This window comes from Gobius niger (genome assembly GCF_951799975.1).
Source record: "Gobius niger genome assembly, chromosome: 18".
Taxonomy (NCBI): domain Eukaryota; kingdom Metazoa; phylum Chordata; class Actinopteri; order Gobiiformes; family Gobiidae; genus Gobius; species Gobius niger.
Genome location: NC_136869.1, coordinates 19,127,676 through 19,153,311, shown reverse-complemented (window position 1 = coordinate 19,153,311; position 25,636 = coordinate 19,127,676). Strand labels below are relative to the sequence as shown.

Genomic DNA, 25,636 nt, shown 5'->3' with positions numbered 1-25,636 from the left:
TTAATGTCTGAAGCTGCGTGAACTGCCAAAGAGTTTAAAAAGTTGCATTTTAAAATTTCTTTTATCCTACAATTAAAACTGATGTCTCGCTGTTTCCCTTAAGCTAAAGACCTTCCTTTATGTCCCGTAGTTGTCCAGCTAACACTTTCCCATTATGGATCTCCCTCCTACTCACTTCTGAACCATGACATGGCACTTACTTTACTCCTTGCAGTTTTTTTTGCAGGACTTTTCATAGTTTACTGCAACCTAATTTCAACAATACTGTGTTGACATTGCGAGAAAACATCCAAGTCTGTCCTAAATCAAATCTGGCCCCGGTGTTTGTGGACGGGCCTAGAGCAACATGCCATGGTTCAGCGTGTTTTTCTAAGCGTCTCGTCTGTGTCTAGTTGTTGCCCTAACCCCTCTGGTGATTTGTGATGGCGGCGGCGCACTCCGTCTCCGTAAGTGTGTTCCAATGTTTCTCCTCTTCTCCATCGTGTCTTCAGACGGAGCACATTCCTCCCTACGACGTCGTGCCTTCCATGCGGCCCGTGGTTCTGGTTGGACCATCACTGAAGGGCTACGAGGTGCTTTCACAGCTTATCTGGATCAGGTTTTTTTTTTTCCATCATGCGTCTCCTAATCTGTTTCTTTTTGCGTTTGCAGGTGACAGACATGATGCAAAAAGCGCTATTCGACTTTTTAAAACACAGATTCGAGGGAAGGTGAGTTCGGTTTGACCTTGTAAACTCGTGCTTCCTTCCTCATTCCTCGACTCCTTCCAGCTCTATAGGCTGGTATTTATGTGTCCCTGGAGGTTCGCCGAGGGAGTGTGTAACAAGTTTGTTTGGCCCAGAGATGTGCACTGCTGCTTTAAATAGGCCCTCTACATGTCCTTAATAGGCCATAATGGGCTCTAGAGCAGATTCTCCTTCAACAATGTTGGGTCCTTTACTTTGTCGTCCTGCTGTCTGACCAGAACAGGAGAGACATAAAGTTACACAACTCTCTGAAAGTGCCCCTACAGTATAATCAACTGCAAAGGGACAGACTACTGCAGACAGAACTATGAATGATTTTTCTTCTACTTCTGAAATCTTGACCATTTTTGTAATAGATAGTTAAAGCTGCACTACCCGTTTTGATTGAGTAGTTGAGCGTAGACTGTTAGCCGCTTCCCACGCATGCATGCCGGCCTGTCGTTGATGCAAATGCGCATTTTGGAGCGTGTGTAAAGTTTAGTCACGGGAGGTCGATGTGGAAATAAATTGCACATAAATTTGCTATACTAATGTTTTTTTCCCCCACAAATTGCCGTGGGTACTTCTATGGTGGCACAAGAACTCTGCCCATCTTTAACTAATTAATATGTCAGACCCAAAGCCAAAAGCTGCAAATAATCGTAAAATGTCTTTGTTTAAAGTGTGAATTACAGCCTAGTTTTCACTGGTTTGGCTTTTTTGTGTTGTTTGTTATCTGTCCTATACTTGGAATGTGAAACCTTCCTTTGTTCTCTGTCACTTTTGTATTTAAAATTGCCACTTGACTGGTGCAAGACCTGCCATATGCCCATTGAAGTCATAATGATGTGTTATTTATGTAGCAGTTCATTCGGTGTCCCGGCTATTTTGGAAGTGGAATTGTATATACTGTAGCTCGCTCGTAGCTACACACAGCACTGTCCCACTAAACAAAGTGCGTGTTTCTGTTAACGTGCTATTTTCTCCCGTCTCTTGTGGCAGAATATCAATCACCCGTGTCACCGCAGACATTTCTCTTGCCAAACGCTCGGTCCTCAACAACCCCAGCAAGCACGCCATCATCGAACGCTCCAACACGCGCTCCAACCTGGGTATGTTTGCCTTGAAATTACTGCGATGCCTGGGAACATCTGGTGTTTTGATTTGGTAATGTTTTCAAGGAGACCCGGCTCATGTGGAAAAGGAAGGAAGCGATTAAAGAAACTTTTGACGATGCTAACGATAAGTTCACGACTTGCCTTGAGAAGCATTGGCCTGTTTGTTTGGTTGGGTTGGGAATGAAAGATAGTTTATATGCACGAAAAAGCAGTTACAGTTCGTCTTAATCACTATTTTGATTCACTGACACGACTTTCTTTCCTCGCAGCCGAAGTCCAGAGTGAGATCGAGCGCATTTTCGAACTGGCACGGACGTTACAGCTCGTGGTTCTAGACGCCGATACCATCAACCACCCGTCACAACTGGGGAAGACCTCTCTAGCCCCCATTATAGTCTATGTGAAGATCACTTCCCCCAAGGTAAAACTTTACCAGGATGCAAAAAGGGCATGTGAGGATTCGGGAGAGAGAAAAAGATAAAAGTTAAAAAAAGAGACGGGGCTAAGAGAAGGTGACATAAAAAGTGAGATCTAAATCAAAGAGGTGTCAGTGTGAATCTCACTTGGCCGAGAATAAATGACTATACCACCTGTTCTATCTCCCTGCTTCTGCCTCTTCCACAAGAAGTCTCATGAGCTGGATTTAACACACAGCTCATTTGGCTGTTGTAAACGTCAAGCCAATGCACATAAGTTACAAACCTGCACTCTGACATTACGCACTTTGCATTGACGGAGACTGTGAAATATGCATGTATAATCAGGCATTTCTCTCACGCTTTTATGCACGGTTGTATACTTTTAGGTGCTGCAGCGTCTCATCAAATCCAGAGGCAAGTCCCAGGCCAAGCACCTAAACGTGCAGATGGTGGCGGCCGACAAGCTGGCCCAGTGCCCTCCTGTGAGTCCTCAGCCCAAATAGTCTCTGACTTCAACTCGGTTTTGACCTCAGGAGCCTTGAGCTTAGTGCATATCTGATAAGTCACATTTTTAGAAGCTTTGTCAGTCCTGCCAGTTCAATTTCACTTCCATTTCTGTAAGCTGCTTAGTGATATTTTTCAAACACAAGAATGAGGGTGAATGAGGGAAAGTACCCCTGGGCGGACGACTTATGTGATTCAAATTTTGGTTTTAAGCTTTGCTAGTAAATCATCTCCTTGTATAGTGTCCAGAGTACCATTTTGTTTGCATCGTGAAATTTAAACAATGGGGGTCAAGGGAACAATGATACCTTTTGAGGTTAACGGTAATGTGTAGATTTACACTCTCTAAATGCTATTTCAATACATTCCAATTACTATAATAGGTTGCGATTGGCTGTGTGTGTCACATATACATCCATTAACCTGATTCATAATGTTGACTTTTGCTGCATTTCCTGGTATGAATGTTGGTGTACTTGTGCTCTATTCCCTCAGCTTGAATATAAATGAAATGCTTCCAAACGAGAGCAGTTCAGTCTTTTTTCCCCCTGACCCGGTTTCCTCTTTTCTGAGACTCTGACTGGCTGTTTCTGTATCTCAGGAAATGTTTGACATCATTCTGGATGAAAACCAGCTGGAGGATGCTTGTGAGCACATGGCTGATTACCTGGAGGCCTACTGGAAAAGCACTCACCCCAGTAGCTTTAGCCCTCCTGACCCCCTTCTGACGGAGGTGACCACAGCCCCCCTGCCGTCCAGCCCAGCCCCTCTCCCGGCTCTACAGGTACTAGACAGAGGATAGATGGTAGATAGCAAGTTCAAGACAAAACGATACTGTGTGTTTTACATCAGATAACGTATGAGAGCCTTTGTTATGGATAAACGTTTGATCATAGACACCAAAACTATTGAAGATACAACATATTCTTTCACAGCCACATTGATAGTTCTGTTTGCTACATTGTACATTCTCCATTCAATGCTAACTCAAATGGAATTGTAAGGCTTTCACTGAAGCAATTGCAGCGCTATCAGAAGAGGAGGATTGATCTTAACTTGCAACACTCATTTATGTGGTGAGTGTGTGATATTGTGTGAAGTGAAATGTAAAGGCTGAAGTGTTTTAATAGTGTTTATGTACGCCTTCTGGTACAGTAGGATTTTTTGGGAGCATGTGTTTTTGTTTGTGTGAGCTTGTGCTTTTGTAATTTAGACTTGCCGTGGTGTGGTTCTCTACTCATATCTGAAAGCATTTAATCTGAACCCCGCGTGAGCCATTTTTGGTAACATTTAGGAAATGCCAGAGGTTTATGAATACAAAATAAAAATATATTTTACATAACTAAACGCAGCAGTTACATTTTTAAAAATGTCATTGCCTTTGCCTCCAGCGCCTGCCTCTCTCCTGTTTGCGATTGCAGTGAGTGCACTACCTTTTCACTGTACTAACTGATCTTTTCCTGGCCACAGGGGGGCGTCACTGAGCAGAGGAGTGACAAAGCCGTGGTGGAGAGAAAGGGCTCCAGAGAAGACAACCAGCACCACCACCATCATCACCACCACCATCACCAGAGCCAGGACCATCCCAACAACAACGCTGATGCGGAGGACGAACCCGAGGAGGAGCGCCCCCTACGGACCGAGCCCTCGTCCCGCAGGCCTCAGCACGTTCACCACAGGTCTTCCACCAGGACTGAGCACCACAATCACCATCACCACCACCATCACAGCGGCCGTGCCAGGGGACTGTCCCGGCAGGAGACGCTGGACTCAGAGACGCCCGAGAGCAGGGAGAGCCGAGAGAGCAAAGAGTCTGCTTATATGGAGCAGCGGACACAGCTCCTCCGCCGGGAAGAGGAGGAGGAGGAGGAGGAGGAGGACGAGGAAGAGGAGGAAGAAGAAGAGGAGGAGGATTATGGAGAGGGGCATCCTCAGCAGCAACAGCGATACGAGCCAGTGCCGCACCGGGACCACAACCACCATCATCACCATCACCATCACCGAGGGCCGGAGGAGCCAGGGCACGCTCCAGGACACACAGGACACCACAGGTCCAAAGAGCGCGAGCAGGACCATAATGAACGCAACAAACAGCGCTCGCACCATCACCACCGGCCCGCCCGGGACCACCACCACCACTACTATGACCGCGACAGAGACAGGGACCGAGAGGGGGAGGTGGCCCCTAAAAAGAGGGGGGATGCAGGGGAATGGGCCAGAGACTCCTACATCCACCCTAACAGACAAAAACCCTGAGTCAACACCACACACACTAAGGATGGGCTCCTCAGAGGGACCATTTTGTCGTCCAATTGTGCTGCTACACCCTGAAACCACAGCATCCTATTTATGTACACCTTTGTAAATGCAGTTTTCATGACAGGAGTTTTGAGTACATAGATACAAATATAAATATAAATATATGTATGTGTATCTATGCATAGACAATGTTTATGTGTGGATATGCATGAATCCTCCCAAATATGCATCTTAAACCTGTGTTTGAAGGCATGACACAAAGGCACTAGCTGTGCAGTCTGTGATTAGCATTGTTTTGCTTGCTTCCACTTGAATCATTTGTTCCTCCAGACTACTAGGGGCTGTTTCATTTGACGCAGTATTTTCGGGATCATTTTACTGCAAGTGCAGTTACATGTTATTTTAAATTTATATTGTGCATCAACAGACAGATATCTGCCTCCTTTGAGGTGCACCTTAGTCTTTCCTACAAGACAATACAAGCTCAACAATAATGTCCTTTTTACATGTGCTGTTTTGGGGCCTGGGACTCTTTATAAAGTTGATTCTGCACTTTTACTTATTCCCAGTGTCAACAGGCACGATTTGATACAAAGTCACAGGTTACTGCTGATCCACTCCAAAATCTGGTTAATCTTTTATTAAGTCTCATCCTGTTTCTAATAAATGTTGTTCAAGTCCCATTCTCTTTTAATCCCAAGTGATTCAGTGAACAATATTCATTTCTTGGAATCCTCCTCAGTACTTTCTCCCAAAAACTTGAAGATGCATTTGAAACGGTAATTCAAAAGTCTTGACTTCAAAAAGGTTTCTAATTGAATTGAGAAGGTTAGGTTAAGACTAGTCTTGACAGGTCTGAATAATCACAGGTTTGGCTGCACTTGGTTCATCTGTTTACATTACAAATCACTAACAAAATTTGTTTTTGTTTTATCAGACATTTGCACTTAGAATCCTGACCTATGTCTATGCTATATTGGTAGCATTACAGATTTTGAACATTGTACATGTACATTAGTATGTACATAAAATGTCACATAAATAAAGTTGGCAGCAATACAATGGAGACAATGTGATGTGTCAGAAGTCTCATCCTCAGAACAACCGTGTCTATAAATAGTACTTTTAAACTCGGCTGAAAATATTAGGTACTTCACCGGTCTTCCTCTTGGTTGTCATGACAACATTGACATGAACTGAGGAGAAGAGTCTAAAACAGGAAGCAGTTTCTTCTGCTTCTGTACACATGAATGTTTCCAAGTAAATCCACAGAGGAGTTCCAGTAGATTCCTCCAACAAGAAACACCCAGTTCCATCTGATTCATTCTTGAGCTCTACAAAGAGGAGCTATTTCAATATAAGGTGCACAGCTGCCAAGAGCTGCTTTTTCTCAGATATGCAGTCATTAAAAACTAATGTTACTTTCAGTAAACGCACAACATTTATGAGTCAGTGGAATTAACCAAATGTTTTAATAGTGTGAATGTAAAAATCACAAAATTTAAAATTTCCGTTCTATTACAGCAAGTAAACCACCATTATGATACAATATTTGTATTTATAAAATAAGTTAAAAGTTTACAGGAATTTAGTTTTGAAAAACAGATGTACTGTGGCATTATTCTATTTGATACATCAGCTGAAGTGTCAATTAGAGATCCCACTTGTCCCACAACTAAAAGGCATTAAATGTTTAATACGTCTGGCGCATCACTTCCTCATCTCACATATCCACCGAATCTTCCGTCGTCATGGCAGCCGTGTCGTCACTGTTGTTATGGCGACGCTGGCCTTGCTGCATTTGCCAATGAGCTTGTAGTCGGCTGCGTCCCCACGTGTCTGCCCCTCCCTCCCTCCCGTCCCATCAGCCCCTCTCTGCTGCTCTGACTGTTTAGAAAGCTTATCCCTATATGTCCCGCAGTCTCTCAGAGCAGCTGTTCACAAGCAGATGCTGCAAACTCTGCTGCAAGCATCTTTGTCAACACTATCCTCAAAGCTGTGTTTTTATTAAAACACCATTGTTTGTGTCAGCAGTCTGTGTGAGGGCCCCACTCCAGTTGCACCACCTCACTTATCAGGATTTCAGGAACTTTGCAATAAAAAATCCAATGGTGTCTGTGCTGGCCCTGTCAGGGAGCGGAGTATTAGCTTGAGTTTGCTCCCAGCTCAACTCGGGACTGAACCTCTGGAGAAGCCGCAGCTGCTCCGGCGACAAACCCGCTCCCGGCATGCCCTCTGCGCCAATGTGGGGCTCCTGAGAACGAGCACTGCGGTAAGACATCTTCACAACTGAATGCATACACTTTCTAAATAGTTGTTTTGATCATTTACCTGAGGTTGAAGTGTTAGGCATGGGAAGGTTTTGAGCGCCCAGGCTACTTGTTCCTCATTCTCCGCTAGAGTCACTGTACAAGTACTGTACACCAACACTCCTCCTTTCTTCAGTAAGCTCACTGCCTGCAATTACAAACAGAAATTACTATGGGAAATACTGTGTTCATTGTTGTTACTACAAGTTTGTGCAGTTTTATAAAAGCAATTAAAATGTTCTTTCTTCAAACCATTTGCATTCAGAACAACCTTGAGGGGGTCATGGTAGACACTAATGGAGTACTGTGTGTCACAAGCATGGTTAATGTGCTCTGCCTACACTACTGCCAGCCACAGAATAGGAATACTAGAGGCAAATGGCATTCATCTTTTTAACAATTGTCATATTAAGGGATGTAATTTTAATCTATTCAGACTATAAAGCAATGTTTCACATTTCCATTCACATTCCGTGTTTACAAAGGAGAAAGCACACTCTATAGCAGGGGTGTTGTAATTTGAATTTGGTAAATTGATTCAGTCTATATGGTGTTTTTCCAACTTCAATGCGTTAATTTGACTTTCTCTTTGACACTTTATTTGCCCCTGAACCGGTTTATCATTAAATGTACATACCAGATAGTACAGGATTACTATTCAAATTATATTATTCTACTCAAGATCGCAGAAACAGAATAAAAGTTGGGGCCCTCAGTCCACCAAGTGCCCATAATGGAAAAAGTAAGCGGTCACTTGCTTGTAACTCACTTGTTTGCACTGCCATCTAGTGACTAAAACATGTTATGGCATTAGACTAATAGACCGGGTTACTTATTGATGAGGCTTTATGTAAATAATGGTATTTGAGTGAAACCTACTGCTTGAAATAACTTGCGTTGAAGTGGTTGATATGAGCAGATCTCCTTCAGGCTCCAAGTGTTGGCCATGTTTGGCCTTTGTCCAAGCCCACTACATGGAGCATCCAGTAAAACTCGGTCAAAGCTCTCAGGAGGGAACGGAGGGCCTGCCACAGGAACAAACAATGTTAACAATGACCATATGATTCAGGTTTTTTTTTTATCCCACTATGCATACTTCCTCATGGTAAAAAATAAATAAATATTGTGTTTAAATAATTGAGATTTATTTTTATTTTTTAAATCAGTGAAACAATAGTGATTTAGTTAAGAATTATTGAGACACAAAATAAAATGGGAAATAGAGCTGGCTCCCTCCACACACCCTTTTCTGACTAGAAGAAATAATTAAACAAATACTGAATAAAAACAACAACACTGATTTTACTCCATACCTTTAGCCTGGCTTCGCTAGATTTCTCTGTCTATTCTACACAGAGAAGTAGTCTGACACGCAGCCTTTTGAAAGGGCGGTCATAAAAGGCACAGATTGTCAGTGAATTAAGTCAATCAGCAACGCGACAATAGAGGTGTAGCAAGCAGAGCGCTGTAATCCAACTGTGTTGCTCTCCGGCGTAGCGCACAAGTCTACATTAATGCTGCCTAGGAGCTTATCAGCAAGCAGCTGCAGAGACGGCCAACGCAAAGATTTCCACCGTTGCTGGCTCTTTCCCTTGGTTTGTTTTGGACTAAAAATGTTCTGTGACTACAACAACACTGCGCTGCGGTGATTGGTTCAGCTATGCCACAGCCAGATCAGAAACCTGTCATCCATATTTGTCCAGACCCACTGTTATTCGTGCAGAAAGGAAGGCTTGCCAGGCTACCCTACCTTCAGTTTCCTTTAGCTTCTCTGTGTCACTGCTCACAGCCTTTACACCGTCAAAGCAAAACACTTTAATTGACTGTAGCTGCAACATCTGGGCATTTTGACGAACACGATCGATCTTGTTTCGAATTTTATCAAGTGCCACAACCTCACCCTGTGTAAGAGACAAGAAGACACAGCATATCTATCAATGAACAATGGGTCATTAGTATCATCGATGTGTTATCAGCAGGCACCAGGCAGAACTGAATTTAATTCTGAAAGATATATATTAATACAATATTTTTAACTGACAATACCTGATCCTTCATGAGAGAGGCGATGTGGCAGGTCTTTCCCCCGGGAGCTGCACATATATCCAGCACACGTTCACCAAGACATGGCCCAAGGACATGGCCCACCACCACAGAGGGGAGATTCTGTCATATAATGTAGTTATTGAACATTTACATAGTTAATAGGTCTGGGACGATCCACTTTCACTGCAATACAATATGTATCGCGATACTTAGTCACCGATATGACATGTATTGCGATAAAGTAAGTATTGTGAAACTTTTGAAAAAGAAAACAGAGATGTGTTCAAAAGTTATAACCAAATGCCACTTGACATTTTTTGAAGCGTTAAGACTGTCAAGTGCATGACCACAGCAAAATGTCAGTTTAACAAAGTGCTGTGAAACTGTTCCTGAAGAAAAATTGCATTCAAAAAGTATTGAAAGTATCAATACTTGGTATTGCGACAAAGGCATATTGCAAAACAATATATTGTCCCAGCTCTATCAGTTATAGATATGAATACAGAGCTTAAACTGTACCTGTAGAAATGCCAGGTTGGGCAGAACACCATCAAATGAAGGACTTTGGTAAAGTGGCTCTGTCATACGAACCCCCACACCCCTGCAAAATAAAAAATAATTTATTGCATAAAGTCAAGTTTAGTTTTTTTCTATCTTCCTTACAATATTAAAACCACTATTTTTTTTTTAACAAGAGTATTGTTAAATCTTTCATAGAGAATGCTGTAAATATAAAAACAACTTACTTGGGGGCTTCTTTAGTACAAAAGATTGCAGCGCGATCCATTTCAGCAACACCATTTCCCACAAATACTTTATGTCCTTGGAAGCCAGTGGCTCCTCTGGTGCACCTTCCATCAGTATCAGAAAATACAGAAACTACATCTCCCGCCTTCATGACTGAAAAAGACAAATCATCTATAATGTATGTTTATATCTTCTTTTTTACATTATATATCATCTTACACTTGGGACTGGCAACAATTCCAGGGGCATAAACATGAGCTCCTCTTAGAACAGCACTGCCGCACAGAGCACCAACCACCACCTCAGACTGGCACTGCTGCACAGGTCTACAAACACAGGAATTGTGGTATGCACATTATATAGACCTATTGTTATGAATGTTGTTCTGGCATTCCTTGCATACCTTGGCCCATGCACAGGAAGAAGCAGAACATCTGGAATGCATGGGTGTGGAACGATCTCCACAGGGACCTCTGCTGATGAGCCACACAGCTGCTGCTTGTAAAGAGAGACCATAGATTCATTCATTCATCACTCAGATTGGGTCATTTAAACATCAAATATCCTTATGCTGTTCTTCTGACCTTCTTCAGTTCTTCTCTTAGCCTTTGTCTGATCTCATCCACGGGGGCCAGGTGTGTACTAGCCCGTACACACGTGTGTGAAGGAGGATGTGAGAGACATGAGAGCAGCCTCTCAAAACGCTGCTCCGCCTCTTGGTGCCCAACAGCAGCCAACAACTGTGACAGAGTAGAGTACACCATTAACTCCGAAAAAGTATGATATGGTTAAACAAACACAAGCTGTGACAGCAAATTACAGCAGCAGCAGTAAGATCCATTTGTGTACCTCTTTGTTTAGGAACACACGCTTTAAGTATTCTCTGACTTCAGGTTTCAGAGAAATAATTGGAAACACTGGCATCTTCTGATTATCCTGAAAGCAATAGAGTTTTTATTTATAATATGCTCTATATTGTCAATAAAACTACCTGAACTGCTCAGTGACAAGCCACGTTATGCTTCTGGGTGGTTGTTTATCGTCGGTTTTGAGAGGAGCATACTTCCGCATACATCACTGATCACGTGATTAAAGTTTATCTGCTTTCCAAACATAACTACAATAAAGCCCTGCAACTTAAACGGGGACAGGTGCTTCGGAGATTTGGTTTTGAGCTCACAAAACACCATTATTTATCATTGTTTGGGGAAATAGTGAAACGTTTCGCTTGTTTGGCACTTTTGGCACGTTCGGTCTCTGAAAAGCATCACACGTCATCACGTAACCGGAAGACGGTTCGGTGGAGCTGAAGAGCTTTTTTCACCAAAGCACCAACACCTAACGGACTACAGCAGCGGAGATAGAGCCGATCACTTTTCCCTTTGTGTTGATGAGGATTGTTAGGGGCTTTAATCTTAGACGAGACGCGAAACAACACATTCACAGCCACGTGTTGCCGCAAGCGCATCGTTTTTCACTGTAACTCTAGTTTGCAATTGTTGTGCCGCATGGAGTCGGTTTTGAAAAGGTCGGAGAGGTGTTTCGTAGGCAAGAGCTCATCCAGCTAATGCTGCTAGTCGTGTAGCCTGGGAGTGTTGTGTGGACTGGGGGAAGAGAAGCTGCTGCTGCTGCAACAGAGAGATAACCGGAGGCGAAACCAATATAATGGGTCTTATATTCGCCAAACTGTGGAGCTTCTTCTGCAATCAAGGTGAGTGTATAACAATTGGTCAAAAAGCTCAGGGTTGGATAGCTTAGCCCTTTGATGATGGAGTGAGCCTGTAATGCCTGTAGCGATGTGGACTCGACAGCAGCAGGTTAATGCTGCCTTATTTTACTGATCATGTGCGGGCTTTGCCTTTAAAACGCGGCGATGTCTCGCTGTTGAACATTATTGAGGGGAGTATGGTATAGCTAAGCTACCACAATGGCAGGATGGTAAGCTGTTTATCGCTATGTAATAACTTAATTACCTTAATCACTAAAGCCTAAAAGCGCGTATTCAGCGTGTCTTTGTTAATATTGTCACTATCAATGCGTGAATGTGATCATTTATACAAGATTTACATATTTCTATGGTTTCCATTTTTGACAGAAAAGAAATGGGCAAGACAAGTTTATTTGTAGAGCACAGTTCACACTTAACACTATGTTCTGTGTCCTAAAGGGAGAGTTGGTGAATGATTTCCACCTCTCTAGTTCAAGATTACATGGCTGTCTGTGTCAAATTTCACTTACTTAATGAGATTACAGTCGTGCCCCAAAAGGGCTGCAGGCATAAATCCACACTGTTTGTGTAGTGTAACACGGCCACAGGTTACTGCAATGGCATCCTCATGATGTGGTTGTGGTTAAAGCAGAGTGTGGTTCTGCTTCATATTGTGTGGACATAGATCTGCTAACCTTCCACAGAAATCAAACCAACACAAGAAAAATAGTGCTGCTTTTAGACGTGCCCATGATCTTCCAGCATTTCCAATACAGTGATCTGAATTGTGGACCTTTTGACTGCACTTCCTTCCCTGTATGCAGTTGGAGCAGTCAGGAGAGTGAAGAGTCAAAGCAGTGGAGTGGGAGATTTTGATGTGTACTTGTTAGCTCACACTCTGCTCAGAGCCCATAGCTGCCCTCGAAGCTTACAGTAGTAACTGTGATTCATAAGGGTTTAGCTTGTCGTTCTGGTTTTGTGTCGTTGAATAACCAAAACAAGCCTGTTTTTTTTGGAGCGTGATCACAATTCTTTGTCCTGTTTTTTCTAGTATGTCAAATATCAAATATATATATTTTTTCGTTTGTTTTTGCAGAGCATAAAGTCATTATTGTTGGACTTGACAATGCTGGAAAAACTACCATCCTTTACCAGTTGTAAGTTGATTCCCATGGTTCAGTTTCCTATTATTCTGTCATTTACTTAACTCATGCACTGACATTATTTATTGAATCATTTAGCTTAATGAACGAAGTTGTCCATACATCTCCCACCATCGGAAGCAACGTGGAGGAAATAGTTGTGAAAAACACCCACTTCTTGATGTGGGACATAGGGGGTCAAGAATCACTCCGGTCGTCCTGGAACACCTACTACTCCAACACAGAGGTGAGCGCTTCAATGATGTTATACTGGGACAGCTGCAGGTTGTGTCCGGCAGCCTGTGTCCGCCAGTTTGGCAGCTGGCGTGTTTGTTCAGAGCACAGACGGCAGCAGGGGCCGCCCGAGTCAAGAGGTCAAGCTTTCACAAAGGCCTGTCTTAGAACAACAAGAGGTTCAGCTGCATCTGTTTCGAAATAGAACAATCTGTATTCTAATAGCTACTAGATTGTGGTGATTCAGTCATTGTTGGTTGAAGCTTTGTGTCTGGGTCCTTTTATGTGAGTGTTAAATGTTACAAAAAGTAAAGAAATGGCATCCTAGTGTGTATTATTTTGTTTTGTCTTGAAATAGTACACCCTAGAAATTTGATAGAATGTATGTGCTGGAATGTTTAAGTACTGATAATAGTTATCACATTCAAGAAAGCCAACCAAATATCACAACTTCTTCTCATATGCAGCCCTACACTGCAGTGAACAACTCTTAAATGCTGTTACAAAGTCAAGGGCTAACAGGCATCTTAACTGTAATGTGCGAGGCCAAAGTCATGCTGGTAAACCGTTTTAGCCATTCATGTGTATAGAAGCTCGGCTCTTCCCAGGTCATTGCATGCCTTTAATTGCTGTCCCCTGCATCTCCTCAGAATCAGCCTTTGGTCCTTTTGTCATACAAGGTCACACACTCACTCAACTCATAAGGGCTGATTAGCATAGCCGTTCGCAGCAGCAGCAGCAGCCTTTGTAGAAGCCGGGGTCCGGATATGCCCACCCACTGTGATGCATTTCTTTACCACAAAAGATGGGTTTGTAAAAGATGGCTAAACTGTTTCCTTTGCTTTACAGTTCATAATTTTGGTGGTGGACAGCACAGACAGAGAGAGGCTGGCTATTTCAAAAGAGGAGCTCTACAGGATGTTGGCTCATGAGGTAAATGCTTGTATTTTCTATGGACTGGAGGAAGTAGACTATACAATACTGGCCTGTTTTTGTTTTTTTCCTTTGAGACTAGCCTTGACCACTTCATCCTTTGTGTAATGCCTGTGGTCCAAGGATATGGCCTTATTGTTCCTTATTGTTCCATCTATTTGATTCTTTTTGCCTCATCTCAGGATCTACGGAAAGCAGCTGTGTTGATATTTGCCAACAAGCAGGATATGAAGAACTGTATGTCTGCGGCGGAGATTTCTAAATACCTCACCCTGAGCTCCATCAAAGACCACCCCTGGCACATACAGTCATGCTGTGCACTTACTGGAGAGGGGTAAGAATTAAGCTGGCTGCAGCCTTTTATTACCCGTCAATGTGGCCTGACCAGCCACATCCAACAAGTGCCTTTTGTCCCTACAGTCAATTGCCACCACACCTTCACACCCTCGAGGGTTGAATTTTACCACCACTTATTAACACGACTCTAAAGTGAATACCCACCGTGGTTCATTTGTGCCGACAAAGGAGGTGCTACTTTTTGGTTTCAGTTTTGGATCAGATATCTACTGAGATAGTAACCATAAATTAACAAGGCAAACGCCACAATCCAATTACTTTGTTATGTGGACCTGCCTTAACCTTGAAAACGGTCTTGTATAGTTTGTGTTTTTGCTCTGGTTCACTTCATTGAACCTTTATTGCACAGAAAAGTATTTTAACTGTCCTTGCCATGTGCAATTTATGAATACTTTGCGAATGCATTAAAAATTGACAGCATTTACTTTTTCAAGACTTGCTTAACTTGGCCATTTCAATGCTTGCAATTAGGAAAGTGCAAAAAGTGCTGTTATTTAGCTCTGCGGTTCTCAAGCTTTTGACACCACAAAATATTTGATCTTCCAAGTACCACCAGTCCTAGATCAAGATCAAAGCAGGACAAAGACCACTTCCAAAATAGATCTACAGTATGTCAAAAAAAAATGAGTATTAGTATTTCTGATTGGGAACTTAATCTTGATTTTAAAACATGAATCCAAAAAAAAACTCCAATTGACTCTGTGCATAGCTTCAAATCATAACAACAGAGCTCAAGAAGTGACTTTGCTGTTTGAAACATGACACTTTTTATGTGGTTGTATTAAGTTTAGTTTTTTCTTCTTCTTGATTTTAGTTTATGCCAAGGCCTGGAGTGGATGACCTCGAGGGCGGGATTAAGATAGCATCTCTCTTACCCATCGCCTGACTACCCGCACCACTCACAAGACGGCGTCACAGCTCGTCTTGGCGGCTGTTTTCCTTTTTATGTTTTTTTACGGACAGCGTTGGGACCCTGGTCTCTTGGGACGACGCAGGACAAAAACCTCGACAGAGTTTACCTGTTACAATGAGACGACAATGAGGTCAATGGGGTTAGCCTGTTACAACGAGCAGCCAATTTTTTACTGTAAAGGAGATTTTCAACTGCAACTGACACGGACCTTTACCACCTCAGACATATCTTTATCATATCAGTGTACGTCACTCATTTTGTGCGGCTTTTTATGCTTTTATTTTGCCTTCATCTCGGTGTGTTCACATTCAGGTAAACATGGAAAGGGATTATGATTTGGAGCAGTATTTTTTTTTTTTACACTAATTTTGCTACACTACTTTGTTTTTGTTTTGTTTTTTTATTCAAAGTTCTCATACTTTTAAAGGTTCTACTACATGACACAGTTTCATAAGCTACACTTGAGTTTGACAAAAAAAATAAATGTAAAAGGATAATGGTAAAACAATAATGGAACAATGTAAGGATGAAATTCCCCCCTTTACTCGGAGCCTGTAAATGATTGAGCCATGTGGTTTGCATTTAAATGTTTTGGTATCTCCCTAATGCAAATGGAATTTACTTTAACAAAGCATGATCTGGCTGCAACTCGCTAATATTAATACAATGCCTGTGTAATGTTTTTACTTAATTGTACTATTTGTTTTTATTTTTTGTTTTGTTCTATAAGCTGTCCGGGCAGTCCTGGTGCTGACTGGTTTAGTATTGCAAGATTTTGGTGCTTTTGTAAGTGGCTATGTCCCAATGCATTTCATCCATTTGACTGTAGCGCAGGGGTGTCCAAGCTTTTTTCATCACGGGCCAGATAATGGAAAATATTTGAAGTGGAGTACATCACCTTTTGTTGCAAAGTCCTTCTTTTTGAGGCATTTAAGAGAGGTTTTATTATGGGTCCTGCTACCAGCACATTTATTCAGATTATATGATGTTATACTTGCAAACAATGGGAATTGTTGGACATGCAGGCAGATTAACTAAAGGCCCGATCAACTTGTGTGAGCCAGTCAAAACCACCTGTTTGGTTGTCAAAGTCTGCAATTAAATCCACAAAACCAGTCTTAGCAATGAATCCTGAGTCCACAGTTCAGCTTCAGTTTGGACACTCCTGCTATAGTGATTGGAACCTTATGGATATTATGTTTTTCAGGGATCATATAGATTCCTTATTTTGGTGCACAACTTAAGCTGCTCTTGTATGACGTGCGGGCGGTTAACATGTGCCACGTAAAGGAAAGACGTTTCTCTGGCCGCTCAGTGGTCATAATGTTGATTCTCAGCCTTAACCAAGCTGTTGCGCATGTCTGGGGTAAGTGATTATCTGCCCATGAATTCTTTACTACAGGTGTACGCACAGGTCACTTTGAAACCTTGCTTTCTTTCTGCAATCTCATTTTGCATGGAAAGACCGCACAGGGTTCATCTGATCGTGAACAAATACAAATATTTAATGAAGTGGTGTCCATCTTGTATGGAAATGCTTGTGGGTCAATAGTTTAATATTCTGGAAATATTTTTGACAATACTGAGCTCTAAAATGGGGTTTTGGCTATGCTTTAACCTTCAGTTTAAAGGGGCTGGAAGCAAGTTCGCCATTTTATACTCACTACTGCCGCCTCAGGCCATATGTGTAACTGCACCTTCTATATTAAGCTCGTGCATGACGGCAATTCGGGCCGAAGTGACACATTTTTGAGTGACCGTATAGGATTTTAGAGGAAGTTGTGGTGAACAGGTCTGAGCTCATTCTACACATTAGGACATGGCTGGAACATGTAGGGGGAGGAAAATACTTAATTTTAACATTTTTAAACTCCTTATAGTCCCTTTAAGGAATCATACATTGAGTGCATTTAAAAGTCTGGATCATGTGCTGAGTTTTTATTAAAATGTAAAACCAAGCTTGTGTGTTGTGAATTCCAATCCAAGTTCCCAGATGAAGTTTGAAACATCAGTTTAATCACATTGATAACGTACTGGCCACTCAATGCACAGAGTGGTAAAAACTCACATTCCTGTTAACTGGAAATAAAGGGGTAAAATGAACAGATCTTTCGAGCAAGAATACGTTTTTGTCTAGTACACATTCACTGAAGCTACTGCACTTACTCGCGCAACTATTCAAACAGGCAAGACTCGACAACTTTTGAGATTAAAAGGTTTGGATTAACAAAACAAAACAAATGCTGACAAACATAAAAGTGAACTAAATATCGGGACATCTGGGAATAGCCGATATGTAACAAGCTGCGGTTTAGGAGCTTCCTGAACAAACAAATATAGGGAAGCATCCAAAGTACTGATGTTCTTAAATGCTAAATAAAACTCACAGTAACATCAATGTCACACTTAAAAAGCAACGCACAGAAATTGCAGTAAACATTGAACAAACAGGTGCAGTTCACTAATTTAGGGCAGTTTACTATGGACCCAGCACAGCCACGTCGCAGGCTGCGATAGCGCAAATCTTTCAAGTTCGCCATGTCTCATCAATGCTGGTGTAGAGCGAACTCCAATCTTTGCTGATTATAGTCTTTGTTTGCGCTTTCCCCTGAACAAAAACCTTTTCCCGCTTGTTGGAAGAGATACCCCATTGTGCGGTCGCTGGGATTCAAGGCAAAAAAACAACAAAAAAATGACAGTGAAGATTATAGTGAACAAAAACTGCCACCAACGCTACACAACTGGAGCCAAAAAGAGTGGAAAGCTTCAGGCATGCGTAAAGTCTTAGGTGTGACGATGGCTTTGGATGATGCAGCAAATCATAAAACAAGACTGGATGAGTAGGAGATGGAGTGCATTTATCCCTTGACCAAGGTGCATCTTGGGAAGTCTAAACACACAGGGCTCTGGGGAACCTGCGGCAGAAATCAAAGTTAGCCATAGACGCCTTTTACAATTAGGCTGTGACAAAATACTAGTCATCCTCACCTGTCCTCAGTGAATCCATCCAACTCCTCTTCATCATCAAGCTCCATGTCCAGCTCATTATCCAGAGAGCCACGGCCGTAACCACTCAGGACACTGTAGACGCAGGATTTTAGATTTGAAATACAACTCCTTGTAAAAGATCAGTGTGTAGGTATTTATTTTGAAGTGGTCCTAACCTGACGGAGCGGCAGGTGAAGAACACAATCCTCTTCAGTTTTTTATTATAGAAAAAGTAGTTGAACGACCAGAGGCTTCCTTCTTCACCAAATGGGTCACAGTCCAAATCAGGATTGTAGCTAAAAAAGAAAAAACTCCCATCACTTTTCGGCTCCTCATTTAGTAAGTAGTAGAGTAAAATATAATGAAAACCCACCTGTAAATGTCACAGCTCTGCAGATTGATTTCTTGATCCATGGAGTTCCACAGCTCCGGTCCGAGAGAGTTGAACTCTTCTCCCACAGCGGAGAACAAGCTGCTGTTGACGGCGTTCACCACCTGAAAACAAAGTCATGACATTATAGATTGCCATGGCGGTTGTAATTTTCAAGAGACACAGCGATCTACTGACCCAGTTGAGACTGGGCTCGCGACTGAACTCATGAGCCCGCGCGGCGCTGAAGTCATAGTCCGGTCTGAAGGACTCGTTGAGCGTGGTGATGAGGTAGAATATAGTCTTCCTGCAACACTTGTCACTCAGAGGGTTCTCCCCATCCTCACTGCTCTTGCCGTACCTACAGATAGTACCACAAATCATTGGAATTACTGTGAATGAAATGATAAGGCAGGATTAGCAAGTTTATCCTGGCACTTACTGGCTGGGGCTGATAGTGCTGGTGGACTGAGGGGGGGACAGGGCCTCCAGGACATGGGGCTCTCCCTCCTGGCAGAACTGCTTGAACATGTGCTTATCGTCCCCTGCCATCTTGCAAGAATAGCTCTCCATTCTGTGGGCAAAAAAAACAAAAGTGAAACAAGCAGAAATATATTTTACTTTTTGCACTTTTGCTTTCATTCTCTGGCAATAATAGTTTCACCCTGGCAATCCCCTGAGGTCCCTTCCAGTCTGGTTTTCCCCCTGACATGATGACCTGACCAGTCAAAGCTGGATAAAAATATGCTGGGAACATGTAGTTACAGTCCACCATACAGTATATACACAGCACATCCACAGTACTCCGTGTCCTTGGCATTCATGACCTCACAACTGCCAGTCGGGGATCAGGTTTCAACCACACACTGCTTCGCATTTCTGGGTCAGACACCACTGATATGTCTGTTACGTGTGGATGTTTATTTTGCTCCAGCCCACCAGAGAGGTTATGCAAGTGCAAAGGTTGTGCAACTTCACACTAGTGGCCGAGGAACCTCTCATTGGCCTCTCCAAATCTATATATAGGCTCCTCTGGCTGGACATCACAGTGGAAATAATTGACCCCCTTTTACACCCACAACACAGTGCTCTTTCTAAAAAGAACACAGTCTTAGCACAAGTGTAGTAATCTTGTGAAAGTAGAAAATTAATCGCTAGCAAAATAGAGTAGAGCTTAGGATTGTGCTGTCAAACCCACAAAGTACTCCAGATTGTTATAGAGCATTCCATAATGATGAGCCAATGGAAAGTTGAAAATGTAAAATATTGTAGTTATCATTTACTTAAGAGTATTTGGATAGTGTTGGATTGGATTGATATATTCACTAGTAAACACAAGGCTGCTGAACAAGTAGTTTCACTTTTTTTTCACACCATTTACTTGTACACATGACATTGCTGCCTAAACCTACGGCTTCGCACCAAATAAACTACCTAACCATCAGTCGTCATGCCAACCCCTGCAGCACTACATTGTTTAACATAGCTACAGGATACACTTCACAGCTGCCTTTACATGGCCACAGGGAGACGTGACGGCACAGTGTGTTCTAATCTGCACCACAGCAGGTCAACACCAGAACACAGGCTCAGTGTCAGTGCCCACACTCTTAACCCAACACTTAAGAGGCTGCACAGCTCAGCTCCCCAACCCACTCCGCTTTATGCAACAACTACAACACTGTAACCGTGATATTTACAACCTTACATAAGTCAAGGGCACTAAACCAGTCAGTCAAGGTAAAGGAGTTAGTCATTAAGCTCCGCAACAAGCACTGAGCAGAGGTTTACTTTGTTCCCTTCTTATCACAATATTGCACAACACACTGACGTCTGCTCTACTGGCCTTAATTGGGGAACTGTTCTGGGCCACACCTCTTGTACTGGCTTACACTTTTTCCATTGCTCCACTCTGGTTCTCCTGCGTGCTCCTCGGCTTTAGTTTACTATTTCCATAACCTTGAACCCGTTTCTCAAGCTAAGCCTATGCCGCCAAAAGAAGCACTGCAAAGTAGCGACAACTGACTTCAAGATCGTCTCGATATGCAACACCTGGGGGCACGGGTTTGACTCTTGCATGGAAATAGCAGCGCACACGCCCCCCACACCACAGCAGATATGCGACTGCAGCGTGATCAGCTGTTGCTCCAAAACAAGACCCTCACCTGCCAAGGATGCGGGAGTCCCCCGTTTCCACGCACAGTCTGGAGCTCAAGGCCTCGAAGCTGGAGTTTTCCAAAAGCTTCATGATTATGACCTGCAAGGGACAAAAAAAACAATATTATAATAAAATGTGGAATGTAAATGTTAGGCATATAAACAACAACATAAGCACACTTCTCTGTTGCTGGTGATGGAGGACTGTTGTGACCAATTTAGCATCGACGCAGCAAGTTTGTGTAATGAGTCCACGCTACAAATACCTCTGAATGTGAACCTTTATTTTGTTTTAACCATTTTGTTTTAATTAATATCGAAATAAAGAGACTGAGAGCGACGCTGGGGGGCGCTTCACGACCACAAACAGCATTTCCGCTCAGTGTAATCAACCACCCCTCCCCCACTCTTCTGGGTAAATACATTTGTCTTCCTGGTTTAGAAAAAAAATCCCATTGCACAACACTTACCGATTTCAGCTGCGCCGTCCAAAACACGTAGATTAATCCCGTAAAGCGGTTAAAATGTCCTCTTGGTCCAATTCTTTGTTGATAAAAAATATAATATCCCCGCTTTGTCGCTTTGCTAAGATTAGCCGTTAGCTGGTCAAACTGATCTTTACTTCAACGGCAGAGCGTTTAACAGGAACTTAAGCATCTTACAAAGGCACTCGGTCGAGCATGGTGCTTACTGAAACCCTTTAAGACTATGCAAAAACTGCTCTGTCCGATTAAATGTGATGAAATGACATCCAAAGACTGAGTGCGAACGTCGGAGTCTATCTGCAGCGGCATCCCTTTCGACCTGATTTTACAAAGACCTCTGGATTAGTAGGATCAAGCCGCTTTTCCTCAGCGACTCGATCAAAAAGCAGCAAAAATGCTACCTATGCTAAACCGTAAAAGAGAAAAATAACAGCAATTCGTCGACAGATTCACCAAAGCATCAAACCAGTCCAAAACAACAGAATCGTCTGACGAAGACCAGCCCCTTTTGCTATATATACAGCAACGGGCCGACACGCCCACCGTTGGGTCTAATCTTCCTCGTGATTGGCTAGTAGAGCTGTCAATGTAACTTTAGACAGATATCATTGGTTCAAATTTCAATAGACCATCCCCTTTTGAAAAGTATGTCAAATGGCTTTGATGAGAACATGGAAACCACAAAACAATCGGGATGTTGTTAGAGCTTGTTCGTTTAGCATTTTAATGTTTTGCCATACATAATCTAATCCATGCTCGATTTCTGAAAGAATTTCTTTGTAAAACGAATAATAAAAACAATAAAAACACTGCCAAAGTTTGATCTGCATGTACGTGGGCTACGTGAGCTTCACGCAGAAAATTGGCATAGCCTACAGCCAATACACAGTGAATAAGGGAAACAAAAGGATGGGTAGATAACAACATTATGTGTGATCTTAGTATTTCACTGACAGTAAACATAACTGGGAAGATTGTAAAAAAGAAATGTACAACTCTCAATGGCGCTATAAACTTTATCTTTTTATGCAAGGTTGATATATTGAGAAACATCATCTAAACTTGTACAATCATTTTCCAAATACTCCAAAATCACATTTCCTCCATTGTAAAGAGGTTTTTCAGAAAGAGTCAATAAAGATTGGAGGGTATCATCCATCCGGAAGGTTTCTCCAGTCAATGGATGGCATAGCCGCAGTTTCTGCAAACAAGACAAGCAACCACATGTAAAGATTAGTCAAACACAGCAAGTTTACACATTTTTTAAAAACAAGGCAATACAACTACCTAATAAATACATAAATAAATACAAGTACTCAAAATACTCTACTTTCAGTTTTGAAATGACAGCATTACAGCGGGAAAACATTGTGGAAAATACCCACAATATCAGATCACATAGTGTCCCTGCTTGGTTGATAAAAAGAATGTTTCAGTGCACTATTTTTCCCCGTTTCAATAAAAAATGATTAGTTTTCAAATATAGACAAGGGGGTAATAGGTGGAAATATTTATTTTACTCCTGTGTTTATGGTAGCTTTTAATATATTGTCCTATCATATTTTGGATCTACAGCACAAGTTTGTATTTTCTCTCTTTTTTAAATTAATTCTTTGGCCCATAACTTTTGTAAATCACAATAGAGAAGAAAATAGAGCCACTGACCTTGAGGCATGAGTCTTCAGAGCGGGGGATTGTAGATTTTAGTATCACCTGAACCTCATTGTGCAATATTGTGGCTTTAATGTGTAATATATCAGGGTGTACTGTGAATGTTTCCATTGCTAAAATTATGCAGAAAGGGACAGTCAGCATCTGTTATCCTTCTGTAAAGTAACATGCGCAATATCCCCTTTGCAAAACTATGTGCAATAACCTCTGAATCTACGTCACTTTATCAACCACTTGCACTATGCCTGTAGTGACCCCCTTGGACATGTAGGGGGATGAAAATACTGAATTTTAACATTTTTAAACTCAGTATAGTCCCTTTAAAGTTTTGGTAGTCCTTGTATATAAGACACCTCTATTTACAATTTAATTGTTTGCACATTTCCTGTCTATTCTGCACACCCTGTGTTTCAGAAAGCTGAATGTCACAAGTGAATTTCTCCCATTATGAGATCAATAAAGGCTATCTTCTCTTATCTTGTCTTTCTGTACTTTGTATTTTATGTCCTGTATGGTAATAGCTGCTGCAAGTGTTTGTCTGTGAAATGCATTCTTAACTCACGTGGTACATTTGTCTTACTACTTTCTGAGACTAAACCTAAGATGCCATACATTTTGCGCAGTAGCACTTACGTACCTTAGCTGACAGAACATTATTGTTATTCTTTAAGCCAGCGAGAGAGGCTGCATAATCCACCACCTTGCCAACACTCCATTTAGAACAGAAGAACAAGGGTTTGGAGGAATCTTTTGAATCTTTAGGGAGATAAACTTGAAAGTAGGTTCTCTCCGTCTAGAAATCAAGGTTATCATAGCAACATTTAAATCTTAACAACAACTGTTACTTTTAAACAATAGTGAATTTTAAGTGTGTACCTGTGGTAGTCCCTTGTCTCCTGCAGCTTGTTGTTTTAATTTCATTAAGGCGACCTTGGCTGCAGTCTCACTGTTCTTTGCTCCTCTGCGTCCTTTAGGTTTCTGTCCTTCCTTTGACTCTGTTAAATATTATACTGTTATTATGACAGTGGCATTTGTACAACACATGCAGTTAGCTACAACAGGATTTGTTGATGACTCCACCTGATAAACTCATGTAACAGCAAACCGTGAACTCACCTACAATCTTTTGTACCAGTTCTTTAGTGGCCGCCATTCGCTGTTTAGGAGCCTCTAACTTCTCACATTGATGATCACTCTGATGACGATGTCTAAAGCAAAAGATTATGTTCAGTAATTTCTTAAAAGGTTTAGGTTGATCACATTGGACTGAGGTCTGAAAAAAACTTACAGCAAACAGAAATGTTTTTCACACTGTGGACATATAACAGGCAACAACTCCTTCCCTCTGCAGTCCTGAAAGGAGCACGGGTAACTTTTACTGCCACTTGGCGCCTGGGTCTCTCTTTTCACGGGCTCCACCTGAACGAGAAATTGTCAGTAGAAAGTGCAGACCAAAGAAATGTTTTATATAAGGACTAATGCATACCTCCTTGCATGTGTGAGAGTCTTTGGTTCTGTGTTCCAGACTGAAAAATGGAAACAAAAATAACTTAGCACAAAGAGTTCATGCCTCAGTCACTTGTGAACTGATAATGACAGTGTTCTTACAGACAGTGTGACATTAAAGGCCCTGATTATTTTCATTTCGAACAATGAAAGAGGAAGCCACTAAATTGAAATGTTGGTGGTGGTATAAACTCATCCCTAAGCTTCCTAACATATTTGTAGCATCCCAATTCTTAACAGGGACATGTTTATAGGCACATTTCACAACTTGCAGGGTCACTTTTCAGGGTAGGCTAGAAAACTCGCCTCCAAGTTCATGAAATTGATACAAATGCTTTATAATCAGATCAACAGTGTTTTCCCCACACATGTCTCAGTTTACAATACATTTAAGGAAGACAAAACAAGTGTCATTCCATAACTAGAAAAGAAATCAGGCATTGCTCCTTTAACTATAACAGAGTAAATACTTCATTATTCATTGTCGTAATACATACCAGAAAACGCCATCGCAGAATTCACACACAAAAGGGAGAAAGTCTGTAACAAAAAATGCAATATTCTGCTTTGAAAAATATTGTCAATTAACTACAACGTTTTACAATCAGCAAGAAAGGTGCATTGAGTTCCCCGTACCTTAATTACTCAGTAATTACGGGGAAACTCATAATAATATTAGCCTAGATTAGCAAACCTGGTACCAACACATGCATCGCTTACAGCTAACTATGCCGGCAAACAGAGACACTGAAAAGACACGCACCTTTCAGATTACAAGATTCGAATTGACAGTGTTTCCCGACATCTAATGCAGCCATGATGAAGCATTAGACAGGTTAAAATAAAAAGGAAACAGTATTGCGCTTCGCTGTTCCGCAGCCAAAAGCGATGTTGACAAACTTTGACCACCGGAAGTGAAATGTCAGATGCGCCGCTGCTACTACAAAATAAAAGGACTATCTTTAATAATCGTTTGGGTGATGCTTTTCGTATATATGGGCATAGCTTTAATAACTACATTAAATTCTGCCTGTAATTTTTATTT

The 25,636-nt window shown here is 41.9% G+C and overlaps 5 protein-coding genes across 10 annotated transcripts in view; 2 read left to right on the top strand and 3 right to left on the bottom strand.

Moving 5' to 3' along the window:
* Positions 1-6,871, top strand: part of cacnb2a (calcium channel, voltage-dependent, beta 2a) — a 44,186-nt gene extending 37,315 nt beyond the window's left edge. For all 5 annotated transcript variants that reach the window (XM_079576197.1, XM_079576201.1, XM_079576199.1 and 2 more), the window contains 7 exons: positions 492-572; positions 652-710; positions 1,728-1,837; positions 2,113-2,264; positions 2,649-2,744; positions 3,368-3,550; positions 4,237-6,871. In XM_079576197.1, coding sequence (XP_079432323.1) covers positions 492-572; positions 652-710; positions 1,728-1,837; positions 2,113-2,264; positions 2,649-2,744; positions 3,368-3,550; positions 4,237-5,022 — 1,467 coding nt within the window. In that variant the 3' untranslated portion in view covers positions 5,023-6,871. The remainder of the gene's footprint in view (positions 1-491; positions 573-651; positions 711-1,727; positions 1,838-2,112; positions 2,265-2,648; positions 2,745-3,367; positions 3,551-4,236) is intronic.
* A 78-nt stretch (positions 6,872-6,949) lies between these two features.
* On the bottom strand, positions 6,950-11,071 carry nsun6 (NOP2/Sun RNA methyltransferase 6). 2 transcript variants are annotated; one of them, XM_079576204.1, is made up of 11 exons: positions 10,977-11,071; positions 10,712-10,867; positions 10,531-10,625; positions 10,347-10,453; positions 10,127-10,280; positions 9,900-9,981; positions 9,381-9,500; positions 9,085-9,235; positions 8,214-8,359; positions 7,357-7,482; positions 6,950-7,279 (listed from the first exon to the last, which is right to left on the bottom strand). In XM_079576204.1, the coding sequence occupies exons 1-11, from the start codon at positions 11,049-11,051 to the stop codon at positions 7,100-7,102; spliced, it is 1,392 nt and encodes a 463-aa protein (XP_079432330.1). In that variant the 5' UTR covers positions 11,052-11,071; the 3' UTR covers positions 6,950-7,099. The 2 variants fall into 2 exon arrangements, with proteins under 2 accessions (XP_079432330.1, XP_079432331.1); XM_079576205.1 differs by having other exon boundaries at positions 10,531-10,622.
* Positions 11,072-11,420: 349 nt separating this feature from the next.
* On the top strand, positions 11,421-15,427 carry LOC306978087 (ADP-ribosylation factor-like protein 5B). The gene is made up of 6 exons (XM_079576549.1): positions 11,421-11,838; positions 12,932-12,992; positions 13,077-13,224; positions 14,061-14,144; positions 14,327-14,478; positions 15,316-15,427. The coding sequence occupies exons 1-6, from the start codon at positions 11,793-11,795 to the stop codon at positions 15,362-15,364; spliced, it is 540 nt and encodes a 179-aa protein (XP_079432675.1). The 5' UTR covers positions 11,421-11,792; the 3' UTR covers positions 15,365-15,427.
* Positions 15,428-17,422: 1,995 nt separating this feature from the next.
* maf1b (MAF1 homolog, negative regulator of RNA polymerase III b) lies at positions 17,423-21,912 on the bottom strand. Its single transcript, XM_079575877.1, has 8 exons — positions 21,400-21,912; positions 20,938-21,029; positions 19,215-19,346; positions 18,971-19,133; positions 18,776-18,897; positions 18,579-18,698; positions 18,403-18,495; positions 17,423-18,329 (listed from the first exon to the last, which is right to left on the bottom strand). Exons 2-8 carry the CDS (start codon positions 21,018-21,020, stop codon positions 18,305-18,307), a joined length of 738 nt encoding a protein of 245 aa, XP_079432003.1. The 5' UTR covers positions 21,021-21,029; positions 21,400-21,912; the 3' UTR covers positions 17,423-18,304.
* A 519-nt stretch (positions 21,913-22,431) lies between these two features.
* Positions 22,432-25,489, bottom strand: zfand1 (zinc finger, AN1-type domain 1). Its single transcript, XM_079576478.1, has 8 exons — positions 25,355-25,489; positions 25,089-25,131; positions 24,572-24,611; positions 24,374-24,504; positions 24,202-24,293; positions 23,962-24,080; positions 23,723-23,878; positions 22,432-22,615 (listed from the first exon to the last, which is right to left on the bottom strand). Exons 1-8 carry the CDS (start codon positions 25,407-25,409, stop codon positions 22,439-22,441), a joined length of 813 nt encoding a protein of 270 aa, XP_079432604.1. The 5' UTR covers positions 25,410-25,489; the 3' UTR covers positions 22,432-22,438.
* Between the last annotated feature and the right edge of the window lie 147 nt (positions 25,490-25,636).

What these genes read in the sequence shown, in the direction of transcription:
- nsun6 (XM_079576204.1), bottom strand. Translation starts at nt 11,051, where the DNA reads ATGCCAGTGTTTCCAATTATTTCTCTGAAACCTGAAGTCAGAGAATAC. An exon ending in CTTCCTGTGCATGGGCCAAG is followed by an intron (nt 10,454 to 10,530) that starts GTATGCAAGGAA and finishes CTGTGTTTGTAG; the next exon opens with ACCTGTGCAGCAGTGCCAGT. An exon ending in CCTCTCTCATGAAGGATCAG is followed by an intron (nt 9,236 to 9,380) that starts GTATTGTCAGTT and finishes TCTCTTACACAG; the next exon opens with GGTGAGGTTGTGGCACTTGA.
- LOC306978087 (XM_079576549.1), top strand. Translation starts at nt 11,793, where the DNA reads ATGGGTCTTATATTCGCCAAACTGTGGAGCTTCTTCTGCAATCAAG. An exon ending in GAGCTTCTTCTGCAATCAAG is followed by an intron (nt 11,839 to 12,931) that starts GTGAGTGTATAA and finishes TTGTTTTTGCAG; the next exon opens with AGCATAAAGTCATTATTGTT. An exon ending in CCTACTACTCCAACACAGAG is followed by an intron (nt 13,225 to 14,060) that starts GTGAGCGCTTCA and finishes TTTGCTTTACAG; the next exon opens with TTCATAATTTTGGTGGTGGA.
- maf1b (XM_079575877.1), bottom strand. Translation starts at nt 21,020, where the DNA reads ATGAAGCTTTTGGAAAACTCCAGCTTCGAGGCCTTGAGCTCCAGACTG. An exon ending in AGCACTATCAGCCCCAGCCA is followed by an intron (nt 19,134 to 19,214) that starts GTAAGTGCCAGG and finishes TACTATCTGTAG; the next exon opens with GTACGGCAAGAGCAGTGAGG. An exon ending in GCGAGCCCAGTCTCAACTGG is followed by an intron (nt 18,898 to 18,970) that starts GTCAGTAGATCG and finishes CTTTGTTTTCAG; the next exon opens with GTGGTGAACGCCGTCAACAG.
- zfand1 (XM_079576478.1), bottom strand. Translation starts at nt 25,409, where the DNA reads ATGGCTGCATTAGATGTCGGGAAACACTGTCAATTCGAATCTTGTAAT. An exon ending in GAAAAACATTTCTGTTTGCT is followed by an intron (nt 24,294 to 24,373) that starts GTAAGTTTTTTT and finishes CTTTTGCTTTAG; the next exon opens with ACATCGTCATCAGAGTGATC. An exon ending in ACTGGTACAAAAGATTGTAG is followed by an intron (nt 24,081 to 24,201) that starts GTGAGTTCACGG and finishes AATATTTAACAG; the next exon opens with AGTCAAAGGAAGGACAGAAA.